The 23,583-nt window shown below is 43.3% G+C and overlaps 1 protein-coding gene across 1 annotated transcript in view; it reads left to right on the top strand.

The window, feature by feature from the left end:
- TDRD12 (tudor domain containing 12) overlaps positions 1-23,583 on the top strand; it is a 70,679-nt gene continuing 47,096 nt past the window's right edge. The window contains exons 1-8 of the mRNA XM_074370862.1: positions 1-425; positions 8,644-8,802; positions 10,971-11,107; positions 12,601-12,720; positions 15,562-15,617; positions 16,728-16,813; positions 21,951-22,140; positions 22,687-22,776. Of these exons, the coding sequence (XP_074226963.1) occupies positions 357-425; positions 8,644-8,802; positions 10,971-11,107; positions 12,601-12,720; positions 15,562-15,617; positions 16,728-16,813; positions 21,951-22,140; positions 22,687-22,776 (907 nt within the window). The 5' untranslated portion in view covers positions 1-356. The remainder of the gene's footprint in view (positions 426-8,643; positions 8,803-10,970; positions 11,108-12,600; positions 12,721-15,561; positions 15,618-16,727; positions 16,814-21,950; positions 22,141-22,686; positions 22,777-23,583) is intronic.

Raw genomic sequence — 23,583 nt, 5'->3', positions numbered from 1 at the left:
GCGGCGGCAGTTGTCTGGGCGGTTGGCTCACCACGCGGTTTGTGGAATCTTCGAGGCTCGCTCGAGCTGAGGCTGGGCAGCTGGGGCGCGGTACGGGAGCCCGAGCGTGCCCGCTGCGGCGTCTAGTTTGGAGGACGGCGCGTCGTCTGCGGTGCGTAGTGTGCGGGCGGAGGCTGCAGGGCTGGAGCCTGAAGCTGGGCGCGCGGGCTCCGCGGTGCTGACCTGGGGACAAGGTGCGGTCTCCACGGAGGGAGGAGGCCGGCAGTGCATGAGACCCTGATTTCACTCTCAGAGTTCATTGCGAGTGAGCAGCAACCGGGAGGCCAGAACAGGGGCGCGGCCGCGGCGGTGCGCATATGCTCGGGGCGAGTTCATCCGGTGGCCCGAGAGGCGCGGGGAAGATGCTCCAGGTCCTGGTGCTGAAGGTGAGCGAACGCAAAGCCCGGGGCCCGGCCGGTCACCGGCTTCCCGCTCAGGGTCCGCCCAGCGTGCGGACCCGCGGGAAGGGGTGCCGGATGAGACCCCGAACTCTTAGTTTCAGATAAACAACCAAAAATTTTAGTTCAGGTGTGTCCCATACAGTATTTGGGACATACTTAGAGTAAAAAGTTATTCGTTGTTTCTCTGAAATTCAGATTTAACTAAGTGTCCTGTATTTAGAACCTCAGGGGGAGGGACGGGCTCTGACCCCTTCTCCCACGCACCCTGTCTGGGGTCGGCGCTGGGTGAGGGCCGTTTTGCGCGCCCGCTCCATCGGACACGGAGACTCTGACCTTTTCCCTCCCTGGACGCAGATCCTCTCCGGCGGGTCCCCAACCCCGTTGGACAGCGTATTTTCCATCCAAGCACATGTCGGTCCCGGCCTTACTCGTGGGGACCCGTGCCCTCTCGCGCCGCAGGACGCTGGCGGCCACCCCTTCCCTACGCAGGCGCCTCGGGGCTCGCCCGAAATGGGGCCTGCAGAGCTACCCGGACAGCTGCAGCTTCTCCTTTGAGTCTGCTGAGAGCTGCTCCGCAGTGGTGCTGGAGATTGGGAAGGCGTAGTGCCTTCAACGATGTTCTTGGAGAAAGGAGTTTTCGCAAACCTGAGCAAAGGGGGTGGATTTTGGGTACTGGGAAAAGGAAATATAAATAACTTTTTTTTAAAAAAAGGTTACATTTAAGTGGGTAGAGCAGAGACATGATAGCATTTAAAAAAGCATCAACTCTCCTCCTGTTTTATTTAATTTATACCAGCAGAGATTCACAAGCGTTTGAAGCAACTGATTCATACGGAGGATTTGCTCTCGGACCTTTAGGATTTTCAGATACAGGTGGCAAGCTCCTCTTTACCATCCTCCCTAAATACACTAGTCCGATTTCTCCTTAGAAACACAAAGCTCTTTCAAGGGATGCAGATGCTGCCATGTGCAAATCCACTGAGGCAGAACTTTGGAACGAGTTGCTGGACTCTCACTGCCTCTAGTTTGGAAACCCCTTTTTACTCAGCTAGACCCAAGAACCCTTTTCTCTACCCTCTTAGTTCTGATCTGCCCCCACTGCCGGTTCTTTCCGTGCTCACACTCAGCAAATTTTCTATGCAATATAGGAGTATTTTTCAAGTGTGGTACTGGTACTAGCTGTAATTTTCCAGATTAATTTAGCTTTTACAGGGATAAATTTTTTTCCTCCAAGAGTCTGACAACAGATGAGTGGGTAAGTAAAATGTAGTATACATGCAAGGCAGGAGTATTCAGCTTTAAAAAGAAAGGAAATTCTGAAACCTGATACAGCGTGGATGAATCCTGAGGACACCATATTAAGTGAAGTAAACCAGAAGCAAAAGGACAAGTATTGTTTGATTCCACTTACATGAGGTTCCTAGACTAGTCAAATTTATAAAGACAAAAAGTAGAACAGTGGTTGCCAGGGGCAGAGGGGAGGGGAGAATGGAGAGTTACTGTTTAATGAGTGTAGAGTTTCAGTTTTGCAAGATGAAAAAAGTTCTGGAAATGGATGGCGACCATGTAGCACAACAGGAAGAATGTAGTTGTGCCACTGACTCTGGTTAAGATGGTAAATTTCATGTGTTTTTTTAATCACGATCAAAAATAAATTAAGAAAGTTTGACAGTTACGTATTTGTAACATGTTTTAGAAATAAAAACATCACGCCTAGCATTGCAAACCTGTGGGGATGAGGCTAAAGAAGGTGTTGTTTAAAAATGTGTGTTGAAGAAGCAGCCCAGGCCATACGCAGTTGGGTCGGGAAGTGAGGAAGGCAGAATGCAGTGAGACCCAGAGGGGCTGCAGAGGAGAAAAGAATTAGCTACGTCATCCTTGATCAGAAAGGTGGTCAGCACAGGGACAGCCTCAAGACCATTAGTCTTCCAGTCAAGACTACAGGATAGGTTCAGGTGTGTCCTGTTTTGCGACAGGACCATCTGCAGTTCAGGACAGCTAGGCATGAACCCTTCCAGGGGACAGCTTGTGCCAGGAGGGGTGGCAGAAGAAGCTAAAGAAGCCTTAGAAACACAGATGAAATCCTGAAAGCTGCAGGCTGTGACCTCACTCGTGTGAAAACAGCTGTTCTGCTGGCTGACCTTTGTGACTTCAGTACTGTCAGTGAAATCACAGAATTTCTGGAGTGGTTTTCCTGCGAGAGCTGCTTACCAGGTAGCTGCTTTGCCCAGAGGACGCTGGGTTGTGATTGAAGCAGTAATTGTCCAGGGACTTCTCAGGCCAGCGTGGCCAAAAATGGGCCAAGTATTATTTAGAAAAGAAAGGGGACCAAAATTTTATGTGGGTAATATTTTTCAATTGGAATAATCTAGATATCCAGGGGAAAAAAATCTATAAAGCTAATGCCCGCAGTGTGGGCCACACTGCCTTGTGGTGCTGAGGGTAAGCAGCAGGCTTCAAATGTGGTGTAAGAGGTTGCGGTGGGAGAAATTGTGAGCCCATCCCCACCTGGTAAAGTGCACGGAAGAAATTGCAACTTGAACCACTTGTTCTGAACTGAAACTGAACCTGGCCTCCTTTTTTTAGGTTTTAGAAGCAGATTCTTTTTTTAAATTGAAGTACAGAAAATTACAATGTGTCCATTTCTGGTGTACACTCTGTCTGAGTCATGCCTGTACATACAACCATACATACATATGTTTTCATATTCTTTTTCATTGAAGATTCTTATAAGATATTAAATATAGTTCCCTGTGCTATACAGAAGAAACTCTTTTAAAATCTGTTTTTATATATAATGGCTAACATTTGTAAATCTCAAACTCCCAAGTTTATCCCCCCATGCCCAGTAACCATAAGATTGTTTACTGTGTCTGCGAGTCTGTTTCTGTTTTGTAGATGAGTTCATAGTGTCCTCTTTTTTCTTTTCTTTTAGATTCCACATCTGATATGTGGTATTTTTCTTTCTCTTTCTGGCTTACTTTGCATAGAATGACAGTCTCTGGGTCATCCATGTTGCTGCAAATGACATTATTTTATTCTCTTTTATAACTGAGTAGTATCCCATTGTATAAATAAACCACAACTTCTTACTCATCTGCCAGTGGACATTTAGGTTGGTTCCATGTCTTGGCTATTGTATATAGTGCTGCTATGAACATTAGGGTGCATCTGTCTTTTCAAATTAGAGTTCCCTCTGAATATATACCCAGAAGTGAGGTTGCTGATACAAGCAGATTTTTTTTTAATGGAACATTCTAGCAACTTCAAAGTATCTATGATCCCTTAAAAATTTTTTATAAACATCTTTCCTCAACTTGATGTTTTGAAGATTTTCTAACATAAAAACAAGTTATAAAACAAGTATTGAGAATAACCATATACTCTACACCTAGATTCAACAGTTATCGTACTTGCATATTTCTTTATAAATATATGTATATAAAAGTGTTTTCTTTCTTTTGCTGAACCATTGGAGAATTAGTGGTGGCCTCCAAATACTTATGCATGTGTGTCCTAAGAACAAAGACTTTCTCTTACATAACCACAATTACCACACATGAAAAATGTAACACTGATAAAACACTATTTTCTAGTATATAGTCCATACTCAAATTTCTCCAGTTGTGCCAATAATATATTCTATAGTATGTTTACTCTGATCCAGGATCCAATCAAAAATTATATATTGCATTTAATTGTCACAGCCTTTCAGTCTCTTTTAATTTGGGTCAGTTCCCTGTTTTTGTTTTTGTATCTCTGATGTCATAGAAATTTGTGAAGAGTAGGGGCAGTTGCTTTGCAAAATATCCTTCAAGTTGGATTTTTCTGTTTTCTCATGGTTGTGGTCAGGTTCAACATTTTTAGTAAAAACACTGCACACATCAGAGGACAAGAAGCTTTTTTAAAAAATCATTACTTTTGATTAAAAACAATTTAAAAAGTCTAACTTTTTATTAGGAAATACTCTAGACATACAAAAAAGTATGGAAAATATTATAAACAGTTGGACATCCACATCTACTTTTGTCAGATTTTAACATTTTGCCATATTTGCCTCACATCTTTTTTACCCATAAATTTTAATTATTTTTAACGTAGAATTGTGTGATGATTTTGAAAAATGCATGGTCATGTAATCATCACCACAATCAAAATACAGAACGGTTCCATCACCCCCCAGAGTGACTCTGTGCTTCTTTGTAGCCATTTCTTTCCCTTACCTCTAGTCCTTGGTAGCTCCTCATCTGTCTTCTGTCCCTATTAGTTTTGCCTTTTCCAGAATGTCATGAAAGTGGAATTATACACATGGAATCATGCAGTATTTTGCAGCCCTTTGAGTCTGGCTGCTTTGACTTTACTGTAATGCTTTGGAGAATCATCTGTGTTGTGGCACGTGTCAGTGTCTTTTAAGCCACTGTGAGTAGTTTTCCGTTGAATGGATATGTGACAGTTTATGCAGGCACCAGTTGAAGGCCTTTTGAGTTTGTTTCTGGATGGGGGAGAATTATAAATAAAGCTGCTGGAAACTTTGCAAACAGATTTTTGTGTGAATGTAAGTATTCATTTCATGGCTAAATAAGTAAGGTTAACCTGTATGTTTAATTTTGTGAGAAACATTTTCAAAGTAACTGTACCATTTTGCATTCCCATAAGCACGTGCTTGTTTGCCACCCATCCTTCCGTCTTTTTTTTGTCAAGTATCTTTTCAGATCTGCCCATTCTTCTAACTGGGTGATTAGCTTTCTTATTATTGAGTTTGTAGTGTTCTTCATATAATCTGGATGAAGTTTCTTCATTGGATATGTGATTTGTAAATATTTTCTCCCAGTATGTGGCTTACCTTTTCTCCCTCTTAACAATGTCTTTCAAAGAGCAGAAGTTTTAAATTTGGATTAAGACCAATGTATTAATTTTTGCTTATAGAATTATACTTTTGGTGTTATATCTTAAGAAATCTTTGTAGCCCACAGTCACAAAGATTTCCCCCATGTCTTACAGACTTTTTTTTAAAAAATGCATTTTATTTGTTTTTTGGGGGGATTGAGGGTAATTAGATTTGTTTATTTGTTTGTTTATTGATCTGTTTATTATTTAAATGGAGGTACTGGAGATTGAACCCAGGACCTTGTGCGTGCTAAGCATGCATGCTACCACTGAGCTATACCCACCCTCCCTAGCTAGTTGACTTCCTTGCCCTGCCTCCGCACTTCCAGGGTTTCCGGGGCTTTTTGAGCTACTTTTTTAAATAAAATAAATCTTCAGGAAAGGGAAAAAGAGCTACAATAGAACAAAACAAAAACATAACAGCTTTGACTTGGGGGCTCCGCACCTCAATCTGGGCCCCATGGGTCCAGGCTGGGGCAGTGTTTCAGTTTTTAGTTGTAGAATTAACCTTTTCCGAAGGTTGGTTGGTTTTATAGTTTCCATTTGTTATGTGAGATTCTCCTTTTTAAAAAACAAACTCACTGTAGCCATCTTATCCTTAAGTTTTTGAACATCATATTTATAATTGCTTTTAAGTCCTGCCTGTTCAGGTCAACATCCGGGCAGTCTGGGTTCACTTTCTGTCGGCTGGATGCCTTGGGCATGTAGCACACTCTGCTTTCTCAGCCTGCCTGGCGTTGCCCATGCTATGCTGGGTATGGTGATGGGGAGCCACTGTTTGCCTCGCCTGCTGTGGAGCACCTCTTCGGTTTTGCCTTGTTGATAGAGCACTTTCTCTTTGTTTTGCAACACGGTCTTTACTCCTTAGGCCTGGCCCTGCAGGGTTCTGTGGGGACCCTGAGGTGCTCACAGAGCCTTCTTAACTTGGCAGGACTCTTGCTCCAAACTCCATTTTCCTGTGATGGGTGTCAAGAGAGGATCAAAGCTGGACACTGGTTGAAGCAGTGAAAACAGATTTTAGTCAGTGACTGTTGACAGTAGGGGAGGGAGCTGAGCTCCATTCCTATTCGTGTAGAGGTAACTGGGCACGTCAAAGGGAGAGTGGGGGTGAGAGGGGGCTCCAGTGGGAAGTTGACAGAGGACGGGTCAGTGATGAGCAGCTGTGTCCGCTCGCTGTGGACGTCAGGCTTCTGGCTTTCCACAGAGCCTGGGAGACCCGGCCTGTCCTTTCAGGTCCCCGGGAAGGACTGCTCCTGAGTAGTAGGAGATAGATGCAAATCACAAAGGGACAGGGAGGATCCACAAGTGAAGCCCTTCTAGGACATGCTGAGGGAAAGGAAGGTCAGGGACCTAGGTCAGGGTGTTGGCTGGGACAGAAGTCATTCTCCCAGCAGCCTTGAGCTTTCCCAGCAGGCGGCATTTAGGAGGGACGCGGCCTGATTCTGCTGGCTCTGGGTGGCCTCTTGGTGTCCAGAGCCCTGCGGTTCTCTTGGGCCTTCCTGCCATCTCTTCTCTCAGGACTCCCTGGAGCCTCACCTGTGCTGTTCAGGCTCTGCCAAGGATTTGAGGGGTTTCTGTATGCAGACTTCAGGGCTCTCCCCTCTGCGGCTTTTTCAGAATTTCTCCCCTTCATTTACAGCTGCTCTGGCAGCCCCAGCTCTGTTCTCAGGTCCCTGAAGCCACAAATATGGTGGCTTTCTGCTTGAGTTGTGCTCCGACCACCTGGACTGGGGACTTTTCTCAGCAAAAAGCTGTATATACACATGGGTCTCACCCAGTGATGTTACCGAGTCCAAACTCATTCTGCTCGCTGCATGGCGGGCCAGTAAATCGGGAGATGAGGTGTTGGGGCAAGGAATAATGACTTTATTCGGAAAGCAAGCAGACCAAGAGGATGGCCAACTGCTGTCTTGGAGAACCATCCTACTCAAGTCAGAATTCAGGCTCCTTTTATTCTAAAAAGGGAGAGGGTGTGCTTGGTTGTTGCATACTTCTCGGTGTAGGAATTCTTTGTTCTTGCAGCTGTCCATGTGGGTCAGATCATGGTGTCCCTGTAAACCTCCAAGAAAGCTATGTTATTTTCCATTCTGCACTTTGTTATCTTTATATAAGCGCAAAGGTGTTAACATCCTTAATGGTCAGAGCCTTGAGAATAGGCTCTCCTGTATATTTCAGGCTAAAGGCAACATTGTTTTACAAAAGGTGGAGAGCTGGCAAGACTAAGCCTGGAAAACAGGGCACAGGGTTAAAGCCAAAGAAACAGATCTAATATGGAGTCAGATTTGTTCTTTTCTGTTACAGTGACATCTCCTCCTTCCAAGGACTGAATCTCCTACCTGCTTTTGGTCTCTCTTCAGTGCCTTCAAATTGTTTTTCTGATTTTTTTTTCCAGATTTATCATTGTGACTTGCAGGTGGCTTAGTCCATAAAAACCACTCTGCCGTTACTGGAACTAGAATGGCCAGCCGTTCTTTCTTCCAACTATTTATTATAAAAATGTTCACACATTCTGAAAAATAGAAGGAATACTGTTGTGAACACCAGTACTCCTGTCCCCTGCTGTCTGGGCTCCAAAATCTTGGGATACCATTGCTTTCAGGCCCTTTCAGTCAGCAGGAAATACATTTGAAAAATCATGAGTTCTTATTAATAATTTCAGTTCAAATTTAACTTCTCATATGATGCTTGTATCTTTTCTCTAACGATGAAGAAGATTGACTAGAAGAGATAACAAGATTCATTGAGAGAAGTCAGGCTTTCAGCCCCCTCCCTCCTACCCCATTCCTGGCTCCTCTGTAGGGAGGAGTCGTTTCGGTTTATCTGCCATAATTTCTTTCTGTTAATGGGAACAGAATGTATGTATATTCGTATTTCCTTCTCTTTCTTATGAAAGACAAATACTAAAAACGCTGCTCTGAATCTTGTGTTTGTATTATATTACAGGTGTTTCCAAAATACGGGAGATCAAGGGCATTGATTTCTGTTTGCTTTCTGAGTCACAGCACGTAATTTTAAATTACTTACATATTATTGATTACTTATTTTAGAATTTTGTCCTTGCGTCTTTTTATCTTTTTTCCAGCTTTACTGAAATATAATTGACACATAACGTAAGTTTAAGGGGTACAACCTGATGATTTGATATACATTTGTATTGAGGGCCTTTTATCCTCGGTCTGACCATTTAAGACAGAAGTATTCATCAAAAATTTGTTAGATTGCTTAAATTAGGAACAGTTATCATGACTCTAAGGTTCATTATCTTATGGTTCTACTTTTAAATCATGCATTGTTTTGTCTTTCTAAAATTTTACAGATTGAAGATCCAGGTTGCTTCTGGGTTGTTATAAAAGGGTGCAGTCCCTTTTTAGATCATGAAGTTGACTATCAAAAACTCAATAGTGCCATGAATGACTTCTATAACAGTATATGTCAAGATATAGAAATAAAACCATTAATGTTGGAAGAAGGACAGGTATGTATCTAAATGTGCTTTAAATACCATTTAAATACCATTCAAAATGTAGAATATTTTGGCAACTAAGACGATAACTTTTAGAGTGTTTTAATTGCTTACAATCATTGCATTATGTAGGTTCTTTCGGTTGCCCAGGAGTTGGGCTGGTCATGGAGAGTGGCAGCTGTGTAACAGGAGATGGAATGTCATCTTAAGTCAGGCAATGGGGCCATCCTTCTGGGGCTGGGCACCAGAGGATTATTGTAGATTCATCACGGTGTAGGGACCTTAGCACAGTGAGCGTGGGGCTTTCCAGTCTAGGGCCAGTGCGTCCCTTTCGGTTGCCCATGACTTTGGCCAGCTTGTGCTGCTTTGTTTTCCACCCTCTGCGTCGTGGTCCCTCCTTCCTTTCCTGCAGCCTCAGCTCCGTGCTCAGTGTCTGCTTCTCTCTGCAGGTCAGTCATTTCTCAGAAGAGTGGATTTTTATAATAGCATGATAGGAGATTTATCAACTCTTTATGAGAAATATTAGAAATAATTTGAATTCCTCACCCAAATAGTCATTAATAATACTATTTTTTTTCCATGCCATTGACTTGTTGAAGAAATGAAACTAGTAGGTCAGTTGTCCCTTTAAAATATTCCACCTTTTGGGTAGCCTGACTGCTTCCTTGTGGTGGTGGTGGTGGTGGTGAACTTTTCCCTGTGTCCCCTGTATTTCCTGTGGACTGATAACTATAAAGCTTCTATTTGATTCAGGGTCACTTTTTCCCCCCAAGAATGATTGGAGCTGTGAGGATCACCTGGTATTGAATTGGAGAGTGTGTCACTTTTGGTGACACTGAGATTGCTGGTGGGGGGCAGGTGGTGGCAGCCGAGCCCTCCCTCACGGTGCCCTTCGGCTTTTCATGTAACACTTGTGCCATCCAGTGACACCACTGCCCAGACCGGTTCTCCCGTTTAAAAGCTGGCAAATGGTCATTTACGCGTTCTCTCTGCATCCACGACCTGGAATTCTCCTTAGAGAACCCTCCCTCATCTGTTGGGTGGTTTGGCTGCCGGAAATAACACGTTCACCCTGGAAGGGTGGAAGGATTGCCTGACCCTTTCCCTTGTCAAGTTTCAGCATGGTGCTTTCTGCCTCGTTGTCTGTATCGGTGTCCAGAGATTTGTTTTATTTCTCCCCTCTTTCTTGTCATTTTTAAGTACCATATTGAATTCCTGGCTTTTAATTTTAATTTAATATTCATCAGTTATAATCATTGTTCTTGGTGCTTAAATTATCTCATTTTTGGCTAGTGGAAGCCCTGGTCTGTTGCCTTTTCAAAGTTGACTGGTTGTGTGAGTTATTAACTACAAATTTTTGTGATTTAAGTGTTAAAACAGAAACATCCTCCATCCTTTGGCAGAATTTCTCTTGGATTATTTGAGTTTCGAATTATATGAGGCTCTCAAGAAACCATTCCTTGCAGAAGTGTCTGCACTGTATTTTCCAACTTCAGGTCTCGAGGGCAGGGATCTCCAGTGGTCCACTTCGGTCCTGTTGGGCACAACTCTGTCCACTGGGCCACTTTATGAGCCTGGGGGCAAGTTTGCCTGTCTGTGGCCAGCAGTCCTGTGGGACAGTCGAGTGCCAAGCGCTGTCACTGCAGCAAGGATATTTCCCTCTGACGGGCTGCAGGCATTTACTTATTTAGTCATTTGCCGAGTAGTTTTTGAAGACTTGGTACATGCCAAGCACTGTTCTCAGTGGTGGGAACATGGCAGTAAACAAAAAGACGAAAATCCCCATTGTCGTGGTGTGGACGTCCAGCCGTGCAGATAGTGAACAGTGAGCAGGGAAGCTGAGTCTGGGGTAGCAGTTTCACATCGGCCTGGCACGTGATTGACAATCTGTGGCAAGCTTTGCTTTTCTGATTTAAGGAGATAAAGTAGTGCATTTTGCTTATTTACTTTCGAAAAATGGTCCTTAGTTAAGGAGTCAAAATGATTATAGTAAGAAACACGGTGCAGGAGAGCTCAGGTGCCCTGTGTTCTTTCCCGTCAGGCAGCGTTTAGCTTGGGCAGCTGCAGCCTCCTCGCACCTGTAGGCAGAAGGTAGGCTGGGGTGACCTTGAGAGTACCTTTTGGTTCTCCCAACGTAAGACTAGCGATTTTAATGCTGCAGTTTTCTTTTTATTTTGCAGGTTTGTGTGGTTTATTGTCAGGAACTAAAGTGCTGGTGCCGGGCTGTTATTAAGTCGATTGTGTCTTCAGCAGACCATTACCTGGCAGGGTGTTTCCTTGTGGATTTTGCCAGATACATTCCAGTGAAATCCAAAAAGTACGTACGTACATATTTACTCTGCCTTCTGCTCTTTAAGGAGACAAGTGTCAGTGTTAAAGGAGGGTGTCCATTCTCCAGGTAAGGAGATAGAGGTCATAAACTGGGATATCTTTAGCTTCCAGAAGGGGAGACTTGCAGGTCCCATTTACGAGCAGTGAATGTGAGAGCAGGTGGTCAGGATGAAGACTCAGCAAGGAGACTCGGCCCTTCCGCCTTCCTGCCTGGAGGGTTAGGTGTGCTCTCAGTCCTCAGTTTGTTCAGGTGACGGAATGGGTCCCCTAGGGAGACTTGGCTTCTCTGCCTCCTGGGAGCCCTCCTCGTCTCCACAGAAGGGACAGTTTGCTGGCACAGCCTCAGGGCATATACCCCCGGTTGTTCTGTTAGTGGAGTGAGGCGTGACTGTCACAGAAGACAGGGGATGCTTCAGAGTGAGCCCTCACTGCTTCTAGAACCACATGTCACAGTTGACTGGAAACCACTGGTGTTTGTGATCATTTTTACATAGTTTCCTGTCCTAGAATAAGAGGATATCATTGTAACAAAGAAGTAAGTAAATGTGAGGACCTTTCTTCCAAAAGAGCTGTGCCAGCTGCAGAGATGCGTGTGCCCTGAGGGGCGAATCCGCAGCGGGAGGGAGGGCTCGCACACCCGGAGCTTGCATGTCTTTAAGACTAGCTTGTGATTCTGCACCTTTATTAATATAGTTGGTGTTTAAAATAACATATTTAGCTGGTTGGGGAGATTTTCTTTTAGTATTAGGAGTTTTAAGTTTAGTTTGTTTTGGGCAAGAGAATCACGTGATTCAGAGCCCAGGGAGGCCTCGAGGGGCGGTCAGTCCGGTCACCTTTTCTCAGCTGTCTGTGACCCGCCCCGCCCACCCAGGGCACCTGGGGGCCCGTTGGTGTCAAAATGGTAAGTTCAGGTGCTCTGTTGTTTGCCTGAAGAAAAATGGAAATAAAAATGTTGAAGGACTTACCTTATCAAATCTCAGTCCTCCAGCTCTTTTGTGCAGAGCTGACAAATCCTAGTTCTTAAAACATCTGCCAATTTACAGAAACTTCAAGGTAATTCTGGTTGTGTATTGGAATTGATGTTTAAAAATCTTAAATAGAATTTGCTTCCAGGTTTGTTTGTTTTTACCCGGTATTTCTCAGTCTGAGGAACCCCAGTAGACACTTTTTCTAATCCCTCCTTGCCCTGATGCCATGACATTTTAATGCTGAAGGTACACCGAATCTATTTTATGTACTATATGTATATCTGTGCTTTCTGCATAAAAAAGTAAGATTTTTTTCTCAGCCCCCAAGAACCAATTTTCACCTTGTTGGGCAAATATCTCCAAGCACTTTGCTGCTGTTGGTAGCTTTAATAGAAACAGAAGGAATTGGTTTTTGTTTATATTAAGTGTATTAATTATGTAGATGTACTTTAAAAAATACGTTCTGTATAGTTTTTCTTTATCATGGGACTGTTTCTGTCTCACTGTTAAGCATCCGAGTTGCAGTAGCAGCTTTCATGCAGCTTCCCTACAGAGCAAAAAAATTCAGACTGTACTGCACAAAACCTGCCACGTTGCACATTGACTTCTGTGAAGACAGCTCTGAGATTGCGTAAGTACAGCCTCTGGCCTTTGCAGAATCGGTAGTAAAAGCCTTACATTGAGTGCATGATGTTTGCATGGAATCGGGTCCTCTTGAGAAGCACTAAGCGGTTTCAAAGGTCTCTTTGTCCTTCGGGAGGTGTCTTATGAGTCTGTGCCAAACCCGGCGGTGCAGCCCCTTCTCTAGGGGCTGCGGCATGAGGGGTTCAGAGTGAGGCCCCAGCTCCGTGCTGTTCAGCATTTAATGTGTGTAAAAGAATTGGCGATTTTAACTTGAGTGTATGTTGAAGCTCGTTGCTTCGTGTACTCCCTTGTACGTTCAGTCTTCACAGTTGACTGTCGTTGGCATGCCTACTGTATGTGACCATTCCTCTCTTGGTAGCCAGCTAGATTGTTTCCAAACCATTTTGCACTGTACGTTCTCCTAAGAATGTAGATAAAATGTATAGATGTAGAGATGGATACGTGATGCAGGCACATGCACACATAACTGTCACACAGTCACATGCGCACACGTCTGTGCGCACACGTCTATCCCGCCTTTGGCTGTAATACTGCCAGCGTTTGTACAGGACGGGTCCCTGCACTGGGCAGGGCTGTGTCAGGGGTATGGCTGTGATCTTTGCTGTTTGGAATGGGCACTACCTGAGGTCCTGGGGGCAGCCCCATCCTCTCCCATTACTCTGCCTTCCCTCCCCTCCAGCACTGACATTGTGGGAGAAAAGCTGTAGGAAGCAGCACATTTCTGACTCAGCTTACGTGTCCTGGTGATGCTGCATTGTGTTCTCTGAACTTAGAAGCGGCCTCTCTCTTATGAATGGTTTTGTGAGATCTGCAGAGACCCTCCCACCTCCAGTCCCCCAGCCCCCATCACCAACATTTCCCTTGGGATGATGAATGCACCCTTCTCAGGGCTGCCTCGGGATCCACACTAATAAAATCCTAAGGCATCTGGACTCTGCCAAGGCCATTGGACTCCACCAGGCCCCCTGCAGCTCCTGCCTCCTCCCTGTTCCTCTTTCAGAGCAACCAGCTGTCCGTGTCTGGCTCTTCCTCAGAGGCAGCCCCCCTCTCTTTCTCACGCCCCCTCCCAGCACCACCACAGTGCTCCTCGGGGGCTCAGTGTAGGCAAAGGAGGGCTTGCAGGAAGTGATCTTACTGGGTTTTGATCACCTTCTTTGACTTGTGGTGCTTTTGTGTTTGTACCTCATCTAGTGTCTGTCTCAATATGTATATTACAGTTTTGGACAGATTTCATCAAATTTCCCTCCAAAAGGGCTAACACTTTTGGTAAAAAAACAAAAAAAAAAACTGATCAGGTAATTCTTTGTGTAGCAAGTTTCTGGAACCACTGTATTTATTTGTTTATTTATACCTCCTTTTGGAAACTCTCTGTGATTCTCTTGAAGGAGTGTGGTTAGTATCTTTCTTGGTAAAAATAAAAATAATTGGGCTAAGTACTTTATGTGCATTACCTCATTTGATCTTTGAAACAACTCTTGGAGGATGGTGGTGGCATCTCTGATAAATAAAACCAGTGGTGAAACAAAACATACCATTCTAACCTTACTTACTTTATTTTATTTTTGTTCCATGCTTCCAAATACTGGTTTCTCATGATCCTCCATTGCCTGTGGCTTTTCCTACGATTTTCTTTCCAAAGCAAACATATGACTCTGATTCCAGTATGTGTGTCTGTGTGTGTGTGTGTGTGTGTGTGTGCACGCCACACACCACCAAGCAATTCACACAGTCTACCCTGAGAGAGCATCAGATCCCACAGGTTAAGGGCTCCATCCTACAAGAACCCCTCTGTACCCCGCCCAAATTCAGACGCCAGTCTCAAGTCTGGGTTGTCACTTGTGCTTCTGATGAGATGGCTGTAAATGAGAGGTTCCCTCCTTGGGTTTGATTAATTTACTAAGTGGCTCACAGAACTCAGAGATACATTTTAGATTACCAGTTTATTATAAAAGGTATAATTCAGAAACAGCCAGATGGGAGAGATGCGTAGAGCATGGTTTGGGGAACGGAGCTTCCTTCCCTCTACAGGTACGTCAGTCTCCCCACATCTCCATGTGTTCACTAGCGCAGAAACTCCCAACCCAGTCCTTTTTTGGTGTTTAAAGAGGCTTCATTATCTATCATGGTTGATTCAGCCTCCAGCCCCTCTCCCCTCCCAGGAGGTCAAGGGGATGGGACTGAAAGTTCTCACCCTCTAATGACAAAGTTAGTTCCCCTGGCAACCAGCCCCCATCGCTAAATTACTTACGTGCTTTCCACTCGTCACCTCGTTAACAAAACAAAAGACACCTTGATCACTGTGGTCCCTGAGCTGTGTGTCAGAAACAGGGACAATGACCAAATACATACTTCTCATCACAGATCACAGTATCACACAGAGGGAAGGGCGAGGTGATGGGGAGAACTGGGACGCAGTGATGGGAGTCAGCAGAGTGAGGAATACAGGAGACCAGTGGCTGGGTTTCCCATGGCCACTCCTAGAAAGCTGGTTTAACCAACATGTGTGGAGCCCTCACTCCGTGCCCGCCTGTGCTCAGCCCTGCACCCTCAGAATCACTGTCGCAGGCAGTGGGGTGATGGTGTTGGGACACAGGATGCGTGGTGGAAGCCCCAGTGGAGGCCCGGTCCTTGGCGAGTCTCTGCCCTGGGCGGCGGCCGTGGGAGGGCAGCCTGCTGCGGGGCGCAGCTGAGCCAGGCTCCGTCTGTGTCACCTGCGTCGTACGTTCCTCATGTAACAGAAACATCCAGCGTGTAATTTACAACATGATGTTAGCATACTAGCCTCAGCCAAAAGGTATAATGAAGTTGCATCTGTTCACTGTTCTAGACCCGCCAAGAAGTGGGACAGTGCAGCTGTCCAGTACTTTCAGAACCTTCTGAAAGGTAAGGCAGGCGCGTGATCGCTGCAGCCACTTTGAACTAACGCCCAAGGTGGGTTCGCCTTCTGTGAATCAGGGAGTTTGAGGCATGCACGCTTAGCTGTTTGACCCCCTCGTGTGTGTTCATAAGTTACCTGGCACTTCTTCCACCCCAAGTGTCACAGTGACTGCACCCTTGGAATTTTGAGGGTGAATAAACTTACGTGCATTTCATTGAACCAATAACTAAGGAAAGCCTAGTTGTTACAGTTTTTAAGCAAACAAGGGGTAGTAAATGGATGCTTGCTGTGTGATCACCATCGCTGCTAATTAAGCTGTGTAGAATGTCTTAGCACCTAATTAGTGTGCTCTTTTTAATTTTATATTGTTGACTGTAAAACGCTCTGATTTATGGCATCTGTCCTAACCACTGGAGTCTGAGCCAGATAACTGTGCTGACCACTGGGGCTGTTCTGAGGAGTGCTGCCTGACACCTCCTGGCCCCTCTCCTCTGCTGCCAGATGCATTGCACCTGGGAGAAATGGGAGGTCGAGAGAGCCTCGGGTTTTGGAGTTTGGGGCCTGGGAGACTCAGGTTTGGGAGGCAGAGTGCCCCGGTTGCACTACCTGCCCTGCCGCTCTGTGTTGCCTTCTCTGAGCCTGGCTTCTCACCTGTAAGGTGACACGGGCACTACCTCCAGGGTTGTGGTCAGAGTGCGGTGAAGTATGTCTGTAGAGGACCGGGCAGAGCGCCTGTTGGTACCTGTACGTGGAGATGCTCTTTGGGTGATTAAGTCCATGGTGGCATGGACTCTGGTGGGTCACTGGAAGAGAAGAGAGGGCCAGGAACTGTGCTGGAGATGGTGTCACAGGGTGGTAGGAGAGGAGGATGCTGTGGGGGGGTTGCACGTGGGGGGCCACGTGACTGACCGTGCCGGAGAGCCTTCACCCACGCCAGGCCCCTTTTGCAGGGGGAACGTTGTGGCGCTGGTAATCGAAAGTGCGTAGCAGAGATTAATGGGTGAGAAATGGTTGTAGTTGTTTCAAGTGTACTTTTTTTTTATTGACGTATAGTCACTTCACATCCAGTGTACTTTTAATATCAGCTAATTTATGTTTTCATTTATGCTGTTCAGCAGCTACCCAGGTGGAAGCCAAATTGTGTGCTGTGGAAGAAGATACTTTTGAGGTTTACCTCTATGTAACTATAAAAAATGAAAAGGTAAGTGAAAGAATTGTATTTTTAAAAATGCTTTATCATTATTAAACATTTTTTAATAAAACAGTAAACACCAAGGGAAACGGTGTCATTCACGTAGTATAGAAATTTTCTTAATCTTTCAAGGTCTGGCTTAGATCAGAAGTTAGCCAGGACTGTTTTTCTTCTTTTAATTACTGAAAAAAAATTCCTTTAGTATGTTATTTAGACACTCTTCTATTTAGTAAAAAACAAGAAATTATTCCTGTAGTGCTGAGTATGAAAAGTTACTTTCTTATAAGAGGACATAATTTTGAGTACACACATTTGGTGCGGTTTTAGTTCCCTGCTTTTTTCCCCCAGAAGTTTTTCATTGTATGTAATACGAGCTCATTGTGAAGAATTCAGATAACATAGGTTAGAAAGAAAGTGGGCCTCACAGCCCTCCTCCCCGACCCCACCCCAGTTATTGCCTGTTCACTGTTGGCTGGCTGCCCTTTATGAAGAGTGGCAAGAGGGTGCAGCTCTGTACCTTGTGTGGAGGTGGGTGGAGATGCAGATCCAGGCCTGCTTGGGGCCCACGGAGGGCATCTGAACCATGGATTTATTTTACAACTTTATTTTGGAGCAATTTACATTTATGAAAGAGATGCCAGAATAGTACAGAGATTTTCGCATGTGCTTTATCTGGGTTCCCCTAATGTTAACTGTACAGACAAGCAGTACAATGATTAAAACCAGAAAATTAACACTGCTAAAATACTGTTTTAAAAAATCTACAGGTCTTATTTGAATTTTGCCACCTTTCTCACTAATTACCTCCCTTTGTTCTTGGATCTGATCCCAGATCCCACGTTGCATCTGATTGTCAAGTCTCCTCCAATCTGTGACAGCTCCTGTCTTTCCTCGTCTTTTAAGACCCTGACACTTCTGAAGAGTACCAGCCAGTTATCTGTGGACTGCTGCTCAGTTTGGCCTTATCTGATTAGCTTGAGGTGTTGAGCACTTTAGCAGGAACGCTCCGGGAGTGGTACTCTGCCCTTCTCACACATCATGGCTCGGGTTCCCCATGCTGATTCGTAGTCATGTTAAACCTGATCACCTGGTTAAGCTGGTGTCTGCTAGATTTGTTCCTCAACAGAGTTACTGTTTCTTCATTTCTGAAATTATTAAGTATCATACGGGGAGATCCTTTGAGACTGTGCAGATGTGCATCAGTGATGCTTGTCTGCAAAACATACTTCTGTGGTGTTGGCCCGTTTCTGTCATGCCTCCTACATTTTTAATTGGAATTCTACGAGGAAGAACTGATGCTTCTTCCTCGTTTATTGATTGATTTGGTAATTTATCTTCATATAGACTCGAATATTTATTTTACTCTGGGAGATACAATCCATTATTGTCATTATTTTCTTGCTCAGATTGTTGCAGATTTGGATATTAGAGTGGCTCGTGTGTCCTTTCAGTGTGCCCCGTCGTTGTTGAAAACTCCCTACTTTCTGGTACCACAAGATGCTCCAGGCTAATTTTGTCATTTTCCAGCCTCAGCCCTGGAGTCAGCTACTTCTCCAAGAACTGGTTCCTTTTATTGAAGAATGGTATTCAGATACCAAGATCAGGGCCCTGGGTGTGCTCATTACTGTTGGGGTGTCATCGATTACAGGCCCTCCCAGCAGACAGACAGGAAATGCATGTGTGTACACTACCCCGTGCACACACGTCTGCATGCATGCCTAGATCTGTTCTTCTGTATGTATATTAAGAGCTCTGGTACCTCTAATTTCAGTCCAGGGCCACAGAGTTCATGCTAGCCCTCCCTTCTCCTCATTCTTAATACCTGTCTCTGACAGTAAGAAACCTGGTTTACAGTATGCTTAAGTGATTAATCCTAGTATTCACAGAGGGTAATTTCCGAATTGCTAACTCACATTCCTGTGAAAAAGAAATTTGTCTTTAGCCGTATTGCATCATGCAGCCCTAGATGCAAAGTTACGTAGACTAGTTCTTCTCTTCCCTACCCCGTTCGGTGTCATTATGTTGTTCATTTGTAATCGGGTTCGTTTGTTACTCTTTGTATTGCATTTGGGGATCCCCCACAACCTTGTTGATTTCCCCTATGACCTTTCATTGCTTATTTTACAACTTGGTAAAAATGCCAAAATGTTGGCTATTGGACGCATCTTGTGAAACATCTTTTAAACAAGTTCTCTGCTGACCTGCTTCTTCCTGCTTTTCACAGGTCGGTCTGTCTCTGCGTACATGGCTGTCTGTGGATGACAGCTTGCTCTTACTTCAAGGCGGTGAAGTACAGAAGGCATGCTTAGCAGAGAGAACTCCTAGTGAATACATGAGGTCATAATTGCCAGGAAAAAAAAATGGGGCCAGAAGTTCCAAAGGAAGCACAAGGATGTGTCCTAGGGTGTTTGCTTTTATTTTTTGCCTGGTTTTTTTCCCCTCAGAATTATTCTAAGTTGCACCCATGTTGCTCCTATTATTGTCAGTAGTCTGGATATACTACAGTGTGTTTATTCACTTGTTGATGGCCATTTGAGTTGTAGCCGTTGGGGCAGCTATGAATGCAACTGCTATGAACATTCATGTACAAGTCTTCCTTTGGACCTGAGCTTTCATTTTTCTTGGGTAAATACTTTGGAGTCACACTTTTGGGTCTTATTGTAGGTATTAAGAGACTACCGACTTGTTTTCAAAAGTGGTTGACCGTTGTACAGTCCCACCAACAATGAGAGTTCCAGTTCCTCCGCATCCTCAATGCTTGTGTGGTCATTCTCACTGGGGTGTAGTGCTGTCTCACTGCGGTTTAAATTTGCATTTCCCTAATGGCTTACAGCGTTGAGTATCTTTCATGTGCTATTTGCCGTCCGTATGTCTTTGATGAAGTATTCGGATCTTCTACCCATTTTTTTCATTACTGTTGTTTTGAAGTTTGGCTTACAACATACTGATTTCAAGCGTGAAGTGCAATTATTTAATATTTGTATATACATATTACAAAATGACCGCCACAGTGAGTCTAGTTAACATCCATCACCACACATAATTACAAATTTTTTTGTGTCATGAGAACTTTTAATATTTACTCTTAGCAACTTGCAAATTAATGTGCAGTACGGTATAACTAGCCATCGTCACCATGCTGTGCATTATATGCCCATGACTTACTTGTTTTATATTGGAATTTTTTACCTTTTGACTGCCTTCACCCATCTCACCACCTTCCCCACACATTGCCCCCTACCCTGCCTCTAGCGACCATCAGTTTGTTCTCTGTATCTATGAGCTTGGTTGGGTTTTTTTTTAAAATTCCATATATAAGTGGAAATTATATGGCATTTGTCTTTCTCTGATTTCCTTCACTTAGCATAATGTCCTTAAGGTCAATACATGTTGTCACAAATGGAAAGATTTTATTATTTTTTGTGGTCAAGTAATATACCATTGTATGTGTGTATATGCATCTTAATTTTCTTTATCCTTTCATCCACCAATCGATGCTTAGATTGTTTCTATATCTTGGCTGTTGTAAATAATGTTGGAGTGAACATGGGGATGCATATATCTTTCCAAGTTAGTGTTTGTTTTGTTTTGTTTTGTTTTGTGGTACAAACGGCCTTTATTGTGTGCAGTGGGAAGCTGAAGTAGAGGGGACATGACAGCTTCAGCTCCTGGGGCAGCTCCACAGACCCGTCGCTGCCCTGAAAAGCTCAAGTTAATGTTTTTATTTTCTTCAGATAAATACATAGAGGTGGAATTGCTGGATCATGTAGTGGCGCTATTTTTAATTTCTAGAGGAGCCCTCTATACTGTTTTCCATAGTGGCTGCACCAATTTACGTTCCCACCAACATTGCATGAGGGTTCCTTTTTCTCTGCATCCTTGCCAACACTTGGTGTATCTTGCCTTTTTAACAGTAGCCATTGTAACGGATGTGAAGTGATACATTTTTGTGGATTAGAGCATCTTTCCATGTTACCTGTTGGTTATCGGAATGTCTTCTTTGGAAAAATGTCTATTCAGATCCTCAGATCCTCAGCCCATTTTTTAATTGGACTATTTAGGGAGTTTGCTTTTGTTTTTGTTTTTTGCTATTGAGTTGTATGAGTTCATTGTATATTTTGGATATTAATCCCTTATCAGATCAGATACATGATACACACATTTTCTCTTAATCAGAATCGTCTCATTTTGTTGGTGCTTGCCTTTGCTCTGCAGAAGCTTTTTGGTTTGATGGAGTGCTGCTGCTTTATTTTTGCTTTTGTTGCCTTTGGCTTTTGGTGTCAAAGCCGACAAATCATCTCCAAGACCAATGTCAAGGAGCTTGCTACCTGTGTTTTCTTCCAGGAACTTTATAGTTTCAGATCTTATATTCAAGTTTTTAATCCACTTTGTGTTTATTTTTGTGTTTCTTTCTGTGTACGTATGATGAAAGAAAGTGTTCCAGTTTCATTCTTTTGCATATGGCTGTCCAGTTTTCCCAGCACCATTTATTGCAGTAATTGTCCTTTCCCCATATATTCTTGGCTCGTTTTTCAGAATTTAATTGACCATATATGGGTGGGTTTATTTCTGGACTCCCTATTCTATTCAGTTGATCTATAAATCTGTTTTTATGCCAATACCATACTGTTTTCATTACTATTTTTTGCCCATTTAAAAATTGATTTTGTTTTCTTTTTATTGAGTTTTGAGAATTCTTTGTTTATTCTGGATACATGTCCATTCAGAGATACTATTTGAAAATATTTTCTCCCTTTCTGTGATTGCCCTTAATAGTATCTTTTGAAAAGCAGAAATTTAAAATTTTGGTAAAGTCTAATTTATCAGTTTTTCCTTTCATGATTGTTTTCTCTTCACCCTCCCCCCAGGTCTTTGTCTGGCAAAGTCATATTAGCTCTTTAGTGCTTTCAAGAAGATGTTTTCTTTGATTTCATACAGTTTCTTACTGTTTTTCTTATCAGGAAGGTTGGACAAAGGGCTCTGGTTCACCATTACTGGAGCAGAAGTCAAGAGATCAATTTCTGTCAGATTATGTTCTATAAAATAATTTTTATGAAGATTGAAATTCGGGGTTAAGTTTGGAATATTTTCTTAATAGTCACTTCTCTATGTTTGCCTTATTCATGAAATGTTTAAAATTACACAGGTTTGTGTTAATGATGATCTGGTTGCAAAGAACTTCGCATATTACATATCACCTATGGAAAATAAAAACCTTGACGCTCTAGAGAAACCAAGATTGAATATGAAGTCAGCATCCTTTTCCAATAAACTCAATCCAGCACTTACTCTCTGGCCAATGTTTTTGCAAAGAAAAGATTCTCAAGGGATGGAAAGTGAGTGGATTCTCATCAGTGTATGTTGCCTTTAAACCGCCTTATTTATGGGAAATCTTAGTGAATGGATACGAATTGTTGTACAAACTTTTCCTTTTATGGAGGCAGAGACTTGGGCTATGAATTTAATATTTTACTTTTAATCCTAATGAGTTTGTGACAAGTTTTGAGATTCTAAAAGAGCTGCCTCTGTCTGTTTTTACGAGAAGAGAAGATAAACTATTGTGAATTTCTTACTAACATGGAGTTATATTTTCAAGAGTCCATATATTCATAATCAAAAGATACTATGAAAACAAACTTTTGTTTGCTTGGTGTTTAAAAGAGCCATTTATTAGCATGAAAATATGAGAAGAGTCAGTCACGGAACAGCTTTAAATCGCTCTCCATCCACTCTTCTTTAGTGCCCTCGTGTTGCTCCCCTGCCCCGAGTTAGGTATCCTGTACCTTACAGCCTAAATGAGAGCAGAGGCGTACCAGCAAGCTCTCAGCTGTATTTTGGGTTTTATTTCATGCACTGATCCTGAAATGTATTCTCTCTCTCAGATTCACATGATTTAACTTTGCTGGCGAAGTCTCTCCAGCATCCGTGGCCCAACGGTGTTGGTGACCTCAGGCCAACTGCTGGTCTCCTGGGTGAGTTCTGTTCTCTTGCTTCACTTCATAGGCCACGTAAAAGGACACTCTTCACTGCCTAAACATTATGAGGACTGATTAGAAGGACTGGGATAATTCTCTATTTTTCCGTTAATTTGGTGGCACCAATTTATGATGTAGATGCTGACAAACATAATTTGTGTTGCGGTCCTCAGGCTTTTACCACAATGTAAAGAACATATCAGGCACTTTTTCATGGGTAGGACTGATTTATTTCAGCCCAGCCGTAGGCCAGTGATTATTATTTGTTCTCAGAATATGCATATGGATTTATGATTGATTTTTACTTTAAGCAGTAGGATGCACAAAAATAAGAAAGAGGCATTTATGAAGTTAGAAATACTCAGTCTTTAATTCCATATCTCCAGGTTATTTAATGACTTGGAATTGTTGGCAGGGGTGAAATGTACCAGCCACTTTGATACTTGGCTCACCCTCTGTGGTGGTTCCCCAGGATTCACTCCTACATTGAATGTGTGTATACCTGGGGATATAATACTTCACATATACCCAGAGTAAACCACAAGTAACCTCTAATGCTAGGATTTCCAGTCAAGGTGGCAGAGTAGTAGGACCACGAGCTCATCTCTTCTCGGGACCTCAACAGAACCACAACTGACTGCTGAAACAGCCATCGGAAAAAAAGACTGGAACCTAGCAAGAAAGTAAAGCTTTAGTTAGCTAAAATATTCCCTGTACTTTAAATTGTTTAATTACTTTGGTAATATTGTTTATCATAGAAAAATACAGATAATCAGAATTTTAAAAGCCTGTCATCTTTAGTAC

The sequence above is a fragment of the Camelus bactrianus genome, chromosome 9 (genome assembly GCF_048773025.1).
Source record: "Camelus bactrianus isolate YW-2024 breed Bactrian camel chromosome 9, ASM4877302v1, whole genome shotgun sequence".
Classification (NCBI taxonomy): domain Eukaryota; kingdom Metazoa; phylum Chordata; class Mammalia; order Artiodactyla; family Camelidae; genus Camelus; species Camelus bactrianus.
The sequence above is the reverse complement of the archived record's forward strand: the minus strand, read 5'-3'. Positions and strand labels throughout refer to the sequence as shown.